General features: G+C 37.1%; 5 protein-coding genes across 5 annotated transcripts; 2 read left to right on the forward strand and 3 right to left on the reverse strand.

Annotated features, from left to right (window-relative positions):
* Window positions 1-41: 41 nt before the first annotated feature.
* On the reverse strand, window positions 42-1214 carry BATDEDRAFT_28842 (uncharacterized protein; the record flags this gene model as incomplete). The annotated part of the gene is made up of 2 exons (XM_006683243.1): window positions 42-951; window positions 1029-1214. Coding segments are annotated over 2 exons (1096 nt in total), but the record flags the coding sequence as incomplete, so codon positions are not given.
* A 1661-nt stretch (window positions 1215-2875) lies between these two features.
* Window positions 2876-4546, reverse strand: BATDEDRAFT_93069 (uncharacterized protein; the record flags this gene model as incomplete). Its single annotated transcript, XM_006683244.1, has 7 exons — window positions 2876-2899; window positions 2989-3128; window positions 3218-3455; window positions 3752-3851; window positions 3926-3992; window positions 4085-4182; window positions 4263-4546. The coding sequence occupies 7 exons, from the start codon at window positions 4544-4546 to the stop codon at window positions 2876-2878; spliced, it is 951 nt and encodes a 316-aa protein (XP_006683307.1).
* A 131-nt stretch (window positions 4547-4677) lies between these two features.
* Window positions 4678-5441, reverse strand: BATDEDRAFT_28844 (uncharacterized protein; the record flags this gene model as incomplete). Its single annotated transcript, XM_006683245.1, has 4 exons — window positions 4678-4968; window positions 5039-5117; window positions 5217-5285; window positions 5395-5441. The coding sequence occupies 4 exons, from the start codon at window positions 5439-5441 to the stop codon at window positions 4678-4680; spliced, it is 486 nt and encodes a 161-aa protein (XP_006683308.1).
* Window positions 5442-5599: 158 nt separating this feature from the next.
* Window positions 5600-6782, forward strand: BATDEDRAFT_28845 (uncharacterized protein; the record flags this gene model as incomplete). The annotated part of the gene is made up of 9 exons (XM_006683241.1): window positions 5600-5668; window positions 5812-5867; window positions 5967-6036; window positions 6120-6129; window positions 6212-6256; window positions 6334-6353; window positions 6437-6490; window positions 6566-6622; window positions 6711-6782. 9 exons carry the CDS (start codon window positions 5600-5602, stop codon window positions 6780-6782), a joined length of 453 nt encoding a protein of 150 aa, XP_006683304.1.
* Window positions 6783-9491: 2709 nt separating this feature from the next.
* BATDEDRAFT_28846 (uncharacterized protein) lies at window positions 9492-10235 on the forward strand (the record flags this gene model as incomplete). The annotated part of the gene is made up of 1 exon (XM_006683242.1): window positions 9492-10235. The coding sequence occupies one exon, from the start codon at window positions 9492-9494 to the stop codon at window positions 10233-10235; it is 744 nt and encodes a 247-aa protein (XP_006683305.1).
* Window positions 10236-10507: the final 272 nt, after the last annotated feature.

The raw sequence follows: 10507 nt of genomic DNA on the forward strand, positions 1-10507 counted from the left end.
AATCAAACAACACATATTGCATACAATTGTCAAATATTTACAATCTTTAGAATTATAGCTTCGTAAATAGTCTTTGGGACCCAGTTTGATCGTTACAACGGAATCGTGGTTGTCATCAGTTACAGGAGTTTGAGCAAACACTGTAATTGTAATTGTCGGCAGCTTGACCCAATCGATATTATACTTGGATTTAGTCATTAGATGGTTGTTCTGTAGCTTTTTTTTAATTATTATTTTGCCGAGCTTGCTACTAATCATAGTATTCTTGATAGTGATCGCACCACTATTAAGGATATCATTGATCAGCACATCCACGACTGCTTGAGGAAAACGCATATACATAAAGCATGTATGTAGATATGAATACAAAGCACGTCCATTTTCCACAACTTGCTGAAATTCCTCGGGTAGATCCACTTGTTTGTCATTGATTAGTACACTCTTGATGTTGACAGTAAAATAATCGTTTGTCGGTGAATTTACCCATGCAATACTCCTTCCATCCGTTCCACATTTTTCAGCTACGTCCGTATTTCCTATATTGATGAAACTTTTTGAAGTCATTTCATACGGACATAGTTGAATGCCAATCTCGTTATTAGGAATAACACCATAATTGTACAAAATATCCATTGCAGTGGTTGGTGGATGATGCTTTGACAACGAGAAATAGGCAAACCCAAATACTCCTTGCTTGAGTTTTCCACCAATGCCAACTAGATCTGGCGATTGTTTTTGGATTGCTAGTACAGGTAAATCAATGTCAGTTATCCCAGTACCCGGAATCGTCACAGCTGCGTCGGAACTAATTCCTCTATACTCTTTGCCTTTGTAATTTATAGTAACGGGTTGCCCACTTGGAGTGTATTGCGGAGTCAAACCTACATCGTTGCTTGAACTAGAAAGTGGTACAACTATATCGGAAAATGATGAATCGACTTGTAAACCCAACTATTTTAAACAAGTGTGAGATTGATTCAACGTGGTACAAATTGATATCAAACTACAATAAATGACATGATACATACATCAACTCCATCAACATTGACTTTAATTGTGAAACATTGATCAGCATCATGACGCAATTCAACGGGTGATCGTTTTGATAGCCTGTTGTTTGACTGACTGTCAATTCCAATTGGTGATTCTAATACAAGTCGAACTGCAGCAACCGCCTGTAACGCAAGTATAACGCATTCTAGAGTAATCAGCATTGTATCGAGTAGTGTGATGAAAATATCTTGAATCTGGTAGATGACTGCCGTTTTATAATGATGGTCTGCAACTCAGCAATAATCGAATTGTATTGACCAACATTCCGAATGGAATCTGAACATGTGTGTATACACAATGTGACATGATCTGACAGTGTTTGAGTGGTTATTTAATGGTTATGTAATCAACTCAGTCGTGCATACAAGTTTGATATGGTCGTGTCAAGTCAAGACAATGGTCGCATTACAATCAAACTCAATCTGAACATTGAATATCACAATGTCCAAATTAAAGTTTCGAGTCAATTTAACTGTCTTTATCGAGAAAATGGTATCGAGTGTCTGCTATATATTACTACGCATACAATACTAGTAGTATATCAAGAGCATCTAATGGCACCGTTTTTCTTGGATGAGAATGTCGACTAAAATCAGCTGAAAGAAAAATAAATCATATTCAAAACTAAATAAATCTCAATAAATTTGTTATTTCTTTTTCTTTTTTTCCAACCTTTTAGTTATATGATGAGCACATTGTACCGATTTGCATGTCACTTTCCTCAAGTAAACTGTTTCCTTGTGCTATTGTAACAATATCACATTGTCTACGCTACTATTCTACACCTAAAAAAGTATTGAATCTATGGATCAAGCACAATAAAAGTACATCCGCCAAAATCCCCATCAAGAACTGTATCGGCATTGACGACTTGGCAGACAAGGTCAAGCAAAAACTCGACACCTATTGCCAAGTCGTTGTTTTTTAATTCACCGACAAGCAACACATCAAACCTAGGATGTCAATCAAAAGGCTGCTCAAAACACATCTCACCAACACTAGTAAATACTTTTGTTTGTTAAAATCATCCCGCTACTCAGGACTCAATTTCAACAAAAACTATATACATTGGACAAACTGATGATGACGGATACTTTACTGGTGAATACAATCAAAAAATACTCAGAAATGATCATGATTGATAAAGGTTATTAAGAATTCAAATGGTCCTGTTCACCATTCCTCACCAGACAATGTATTGCTTAGTTTCGATGGTATCAAGGATGGGAAAAGTATCAACTGTACAAGATGGCTCAAAACTTTTAATCATGGCAAAAAATAAGCGGACGCAATGGAGATACAGACACTACTATCCATGAGGACTTTTTTGATGGAGAAACTCGAAACCTCCTCCATCAATTTACCTACAAACAGACAAGTATATGCAAGCTTTTAGATTGACCGATTGATTGATTGTGTCAATACCGATTCCCAATATGTAATAGCACGACTAAGATGAATGGATAATCATGGATTTAACATTTCCACTCACGAATCCATCCAGTGTGAACATAGTGTTGCAATAAAGTCAAAATACCAGCATGGAATCCTCAATATCTATCATTTGAATCAATACCCAAATCTCAAACCACAACGCATTTACAAATGAATGATGGTCAAGGAACGTCGAAAACATTGTTTCTGAAAATGAGATACCAAACTTGCATAAACAAAAACAAGATTTCAGCTCAGTCAAATTACACATTGCTATATATGGCCTACAGTTCAAATCTCAAATGAAGTAAATGCTAAATAATGGTATTTATTGCAGCCAAAACCCAACACGTTTAAAAATATGCACTGAAAGTCATCGAGTATCCGTTTACATTGATGGAATCCAAAAAGCCTGTAAAATAGATAGCAGTCCAAGTCATGCAAAACAAATCAGATCTACTCACAAACTAAATAAAATCCCACTAAACCATTGAAACTTACTAGATTTGTGTCGGCACTTGCAAACATGAGATGTTTTGGATTAAATGCAACAACTTTTGGTGGCTCGTGATGCCATTCCAAGGCATGAATATGGTTTCCAGTTTCGACTTCCCAATAGTGTATTTTTCCATCTTGTGATCCTATCGAGTCAAATCACGGTGATATAAATTAATAAAAGGTTTCCACGTTGAATCAGATCTATGCAGCATCCTGACTATACAAATAGTACCTCCGATTACAAACTCCGCATCTGGTGTGAAGCATGCTTCAAATGCCATGCCCATCTGATTCATATGACCCGTAAGTCGGTGCTTAATTCCTCCATTGAATGCATCAACAATGTACATGACATTAGATGTGGTTGAGATGAGAATCAATTTTCCATCATTTGAAAATGACATGTGTGTCCATTCTGCAGCAAAATCTAAAGTAATTGGATCTTTTATGGGAAAAGTAGCAAATGGTCCCTACATAACAATACAGATGAGCAAAATAGACCAGTCCTATACATAACAGGCGGATTAGCATAACGCGAATCAAAAATACCTTGTTGTATTCTTTGATATCGTAAAGGAGAATTTTACAAGAACCAAGTCCAACCGCAAAGATGAATCCACCTTGATCAAATGCCAAGCACGGTTAACCTCCGTCAGTGTGCATGAGTCCCTGTAATAGTTGAGCAGGTGGAATGTCCATTGATTAGCTGATGACCATCAGTCTCGACAATGCAGCAAACGCTGCGTATTACACATCAAAGTGTTACCTGGCAGTTTGGAGATCGTAAATCCCAGAACCGGACCGTGTCATCGAGACTTGCAGAGAGAACACTATCATCTTGTGGCGACATGACAAGCGACACGACACTACAAAATGATGAGTTGGATGGATTTGTATGCTATGGATCTATGCCTAAAAGGCTTTACAACATCAATCCTACCGCTTTTTGTGTCCTTTGTAATAGCGAAGGTATTTATTATCATGCAGTGACATGTACCTCAGTGCGTCTAATAACTCCAATCATACAAGGTGAACAGTCAATACTTGGTCAGGATAGTTGATGTTGAAAGATCCAATAGTGATGCCATCTACGACTCACCGTCTTCTTTTGTAGAAGCATAAATAATATTGGTTGATCGATGAGTGAATCGAGCCAAGGCACATCCGTATTTTTTACTGTATATACAATTACGGCTCCTATTGAAATACTCGAAACATTAATCCGAGTAGCGAATGGATTGTCGACATGATAAAGTCATCCAAGAAACAGTATTTACTTTCCACTGCGCACATCATATATCCGAATTGATTCATCCTCGGAAGCAGTAACACAGCTGTATCCATCAGCATCAAAGTCAATAGATGTGATATGGCGAGAGTTGTCTTTGAAGACTCTGGCAACCTGGAATTGACCAAGAAGTTCTCGACTGAGAGGAATTGGACTGGTGGCAGAGAGATGAGAATGGCTGGAGGATTGCAGAGTGTCCGTGTCTTTATTCCTGTTATTGTCCATATCCTTGAGACTACGGACATGTTTTTGGCTAGACGATGATCCGTACATTTATTATTTGTGCTTGAAGAGTTTCCAAGTCCAACAATTTATGGATACTCGAATCTGTCGATTTGCTCGTCATTTTTATTTGAAGTTGACCATCATTTATTTCAAGTCTCAATCTACTCGACTCAACCCAATCATGTCAATATTCTGGCTGATATCCACTGCATTTCGCTATCATCAGGACTCCTGCCTTGACTTTTGCAATCAAATGGATGAATCATTCCATCCGATTTTGCATAGTAACAATACCCTTTATCTTTTGTCATGATTGGTAAAACTAGTTTTTCGTTTGGATCATTGCTTAATTGTGGATGTCCTGGAATGAATCCATTTACTCGCTCCGAGTAAAACCGGCGATCTTGGCTAGTGCAATATGTCCAATCCTGTGTGGCATAGACTAATCCATCTGCAAACGTGTATTGAGTCTGAACAATACGACAGTTATTCATCAAGTTCAATTGTGATGATGCATTTGAGATCAGTCAATGTTCTTACATTGGACGCAACACCGTATGTCCAGGTTGCACTCAGCTTTCCACCATTACAAAAATAAATGGTTCCTGATCCATGAAACCTACACAATGGGTTTGTAGTCGATATAATTCATAGCAAGTAGCAAACTGTTTTTTCAGCTTGAGAAATATGATGTTGCAGTTTAATCGAGTATACATACTGGCCATCTTTGAATTGTCCAGCGTAGACATTTCCATCTGGAAAAGTGTACATTCCATCTCCTTCGATCCTATTATATTTTAGTAAAATGCAATTCGTAATCGAGTTATTTCAGTCGCGACTAGACTGATGGAATCGATGGACAAACACTGGTGGATGCAAGACAATTGTCACGCTACCTGTCATTTACTATTTGTGCATCAAACGGAGATCCGTTGAATGTCATTTCAATGTTTTCTGATGAGAATTTGGTTTAAAACCACCAAATCAGCCAACTGCCAACCTAAAGCTAATATTCTCAATGTCAATCACGTGATGAGTGATTAAATTTCACTTTTACGAGTTTAACAATCCAACGCATCGAGTCTGCGTGACTGGATTATCATGATCAAGGCAGTACTTATATTCAATAATCAAGGCAAGCCCAGACTAATGAACTGGTATCAACAGATGGTGTGTGGTTTGATTATTCTTGAATGCCATTGATTCACACGGACCACTGCAACACCAATTGGCCTGTACATATCTTTGCATCCGCCTAGAATATCGATGAATGCACTTGGATGACCAACTTTAATTTGAAAAAATGATTATAGGATATTGGTCGACAGCAATGTCTTCTCAAAGAAGTTCATAGACTAGTACACAAGCGGTAAGATTTATTAGGATTTGAATCACAGATTGCATTGTAAAATGTCATGTCTTGGATCTTGTTGATTAGATTGACTGGTTTGCAAATATTATGTATTAGTCCAAACACTGTATGCAACTTTCTAAGCGGTGGTGCGTTGCTAGGCGAGGATGTTCGCATTATATACAGGGTAAGCTTATCGTTGCTAGATGGATCCCTATTTTTAAATATAAATAGCTTGTATTCATTCAGCACTTTGTATTTTTGATGTAGCATTATGCAAGTATGTGTATTTTTCCAACGAGATGACGGCTGGTGCTTTTATTTTCATTGCTGATAGTTGTGATATGAAACAATCTCTGTAGCACTTTATTTTGTATTTGTTGCAGATGCATCAGAGAGCGAACTAGGTAAACTCGTTTGTCAAGTGTTGTAAAACCGAGTTTCCTGGCAGGTTTTTATTAACAGATATGAATTATTTTTGTAGGAATTTTGGATTTGATTCAGGTACACTATCTATTACATTCAAGTATGTCTGGACATTATGCAAGCACATTCAAATGACAGTGCATCTATTCTTGATTGTGTAGGTGTTTGTTGAAGCTTTGGATAGAACGTTTGTCAATGTGTGCGAATTGGATCTGGTAAGCCATATTGGGTTGTATTGAAAACTTTGATGACTTTTCAATTTTGTGATACTAACTGATATGGCTGATTAGATTTTTAGACCAGAGGATGTATCCCAGATTCTTGGTGAAGTCATATCAGGTGGATTGGTAAATATCTGACTTGATAAAGTTTGTTTTCACGAGAATATTTAAACATTCTCCAGTATTTTAAACTTGTTGAAAATATGATTGTTAGGTGCTGGAAACCAATATTCAAGAAATCATGTCGACAACACATACACGCAAGTCGTCTGCAACGCATCGATAGTTTCAGTCAATATTAATATTGGAATTTTCAAATATTCTAGCGATAATACTAAATGGAATGATTGCTAAATGGGCCATGTGACAATATTATTTCGAGTTTGCGCTTGTAATGGTTTATCGAGACAATTGTGTGGGCAAGCTGTACAGATACATTGGAGCGTAACTATATATTTTACTCTTACTATAAAGTACTGCGTGCATACAGTAACATCTATTAAACTATTACCACGTGTTGAACCTTGTCAGCAAACTCGCATATTTGAATGGCATGAATAGTATATAATGAACACCGTGTAATATCGTTTGGTTTGAACAGGAACTCACTTTAAACAGTCATGTGTGGTGATTGACTTGAACTCCTTTCATACACATTTTAAACCTGTTGCTTGAAATGGCATTTTTGGGTTTAAAGCAGTTTTGATGTTGAGCAAGCGATTCATCAATCTTGGCTGAATTAAATCCTTGTTGGATGCTCGTCGAAAATGATTTGATTGGGATCACATACCCAAGATTGGTCGGAATGGCTTATTTAGACTAATTTTTAATATTAGCCTTTGCATTAATACAACTGGACATGTGCCATATATATGCTAGTGCAAAGATGAGACACGGAGTTATTCTCATATTGGTTCTAGTTGACAATCCTGAATTGATCCTTACACTCAGTACTGTTCATGAATGTAGACAGGCTAATGTATTGTCCAATGTGTAAACAATGCATATTTTGGTTAGGTTCAAGTCAGACCGCACCAACCTGATTGAATGCATGTCAGATTTGTTGATGCATTACTTGGAAACGATCTAAACTTGATCGCTTCATTATGTCAAGATGGCTCGAATAAAATTTGAGGCAAACATCAAAACGTTGATTCATGTATTGGCAACACAATGGTTTTGATGATAATGATGACTGTCATGCAAGTGAATAATTCTTGCACTAAACATCTGAGAATTCAGCATATAATGAAATTGGGCAAGTGTAGAGAATGTAGAGTTTATTGAGACAGATGCATATGCCGCTTTGGGCATTCAGCTTTTATTCCATGTTCCATTTGTGAATACAATAAACAGAGCATTCAATTCCTTTTCTATAAATTAAACATTATGGTGTTGGCGATTGGCATGGAAATAGTTACTAAACTCCTGAAATATGCAAGATTTGTAGGGAGAATGCATGAAGATCATAAACCACTGTATGATGAGCTAGTAAAAGAAATGCAAACATTGCAATAAAACTAATTGTTGGCCTCTGCAATGTTTTGTGTTGATTTCTCTGATTGCAGTAATGTATCCAGTGATCAGGTATTGTCAGATTATTACCTTGATTATGGATAGTTATCATCGCATCTACAATCCATTATTACAGCATACACTGTCACTGTATACCAAATACTTGACTGATTGTTCAGTTGGTCATATTTTGTGAACAGCATCCATTTGTGCACTGTTTAAATTGATCCCATTTGTGATTTGTTGGTCAATTTGTATATAAATCAGGTTGTTCAATGACTTGATATCACGCAGATTCAAATATAGTCTATTCACATATTGACAACTATTCAACAGTTGGTTGTTCTTGGTATAGATACAAATTGAACTACCAATAATGGTTATTTCAAAGTCGCCCAATATCCTGCCAATTGTGATTGTGATTGTATTCCACATCCAATTCTAGACTGTAATCACAACCACAATTATCGTGCTTGATCAAATGATATTTTGCATTGATCATGATATCATACATCACAATACTGCCAGATTACTGCACACAAGTCATGACCAATATAAATGCATTACTGATTGACATTGATCGACACCATAAACGCAGTCAGACAGCATAACAAATCACCAGCATGCCATTGACCGTGTTGCAGTACAATTGACCAACATTACTGACTGAACTCAGGTCACAACTGCAAGTATTCATGTAGTAATGGACTGACATTGCCGTTGATATCCAATTGATTGACTAGTCGATCATCATCAATTGCATCAGTGATTGGTATATGCAGCTGATATACAACGAGTTGTTCGAGTGATGGAATGAGTGCATCAATCCAAAATACGAGTCAACCATGACATATGATCATGATGTGTGGTTGATACAACTATATAGTAGCACACAACATGAAATGTCAACACAACAGTTGCAAGTTACTGATCATCAATGTGACATTGTGGTTGCAACATGAACTACATTGTATTGATTCAATTGATTGATTGAATTACTGGACAATGTGTAGTGATGATTGATCATGTCGAGTTGAATGCAAAGCATCGCTAAGCCATGACATGTTGAATTATGCCAACCACAACACATTGAAAAGCACGGAACATCACAGCACATATTGATGACCAGCTAATAATTGGATGTCAGCTCAGTTACACAGTCTTGGTTTGCATTCATTTCTTGTATTTTGGTACACCAACCCTTTTTAGGGTGGAAAAGGGTGTAAAACTGCATAATCAGTCAACCATACTCGAATGCATAGTCAAACAGCGGTTTAATCAATACTGCGGATTGCCATACAAAGGGACATTCGTTTCGTTACCTCAGCATTGATAACAAACTACCATTAACCCTGGCAATAACACTAATCTCTAAAACGGTCGCTCGACATGCTTTTAATGCCATTCATTCAATGACATAAATACAATCCAATATTACTTCAATAACAACCATTACAACTTGTTTGACCAAACCAATACAATGAAGCTCGCAGTCACAGTGTTGGCATCAATCCTGTTTGCTTGCTCGGTTACTACAGCCACTCCAGTCAATCCCAGTTTGACTACAAGTGCCGAATCCAGCACCTCAGCAGTTACTCCCAATGCACAAGCTACAAGCTTATTTGATCTTAGCCAACCTTCTTTGGAGGTTATGAATCTGCTCGAAGAATACGCACAAAGTAAGGAAGATTATAAGGAAGCAGAGAAAGTGTACGATTTGGTACACTCTACAAAATCTGATCGAAAACAATTGGTAAAACAGCTACGTGAAGAATATCAGGAACTGTTAGATAAATATCAGGAGGGCGATGGCTCAAAGTATAAAGATGAATCCGAGAAACTTGAAAAGGAAGAAGATATTCTCATCGACCTCCTACAAAGACGTGCGGGTGCCGCTTATTTTTCTCTTTACGAGAGACTAAGTAATATCAAATTACAACTCGTGAAGTACCTGTTCGGGAAAAATTGGATACATCGACCAGTTAACGACTACTTCAACCTTATAGAATCAGATCCAAAGTTTACGAAAATCATTGACTCATTTCACATTTCCATATCAAGCCAACAGTCAATATCTCAGCAAGCCTCTACTAGTGGGACTCGGAGTTCATCGCAACATCACGAAAGTCCATCATCATCAAATGAAATACCTACAGTTGAACTCACTGAAACATTCTCCAATATACAAGAAGCTGTTTTCACATTTTTTTCCCAACTCTTCTGATTGAGGAGTTTTTTCAGATCTTCTCATACACAGGACACGCTCAAACCTGAAAATGAGCTCATCCGATTGATTTGATTGCTAATCTGGACTGGTTTTGACCCGAGTCCGTTGTATTTTTGTTTGAATAAAATACGATTACCATTTGATATTGGATATTGCATTATATCTGATCATTGTACACAGTTTTGGTTGGTATCACATTATATTGTACATTGACACTTGTATTTCCAATATAATACAGTTGATTGTATATTGCATAGTTGCACACATTG

This window comes from Batrachochytrium dendrobatidis (assembly GCF_000203795.2).
Source record: "Batrachochytrium dendrobatidis JAM81 unplaced genomic scaffold BATDEscaffold_65, whole genome shotgun sequence".
Lineage (NCBI taxonomy): Eukaryota > Fungi > Chytridiomycota > Chytridiomycetes > Rhizophydiales > Batrachochytrium > Batrachochytrium dendrobatidis.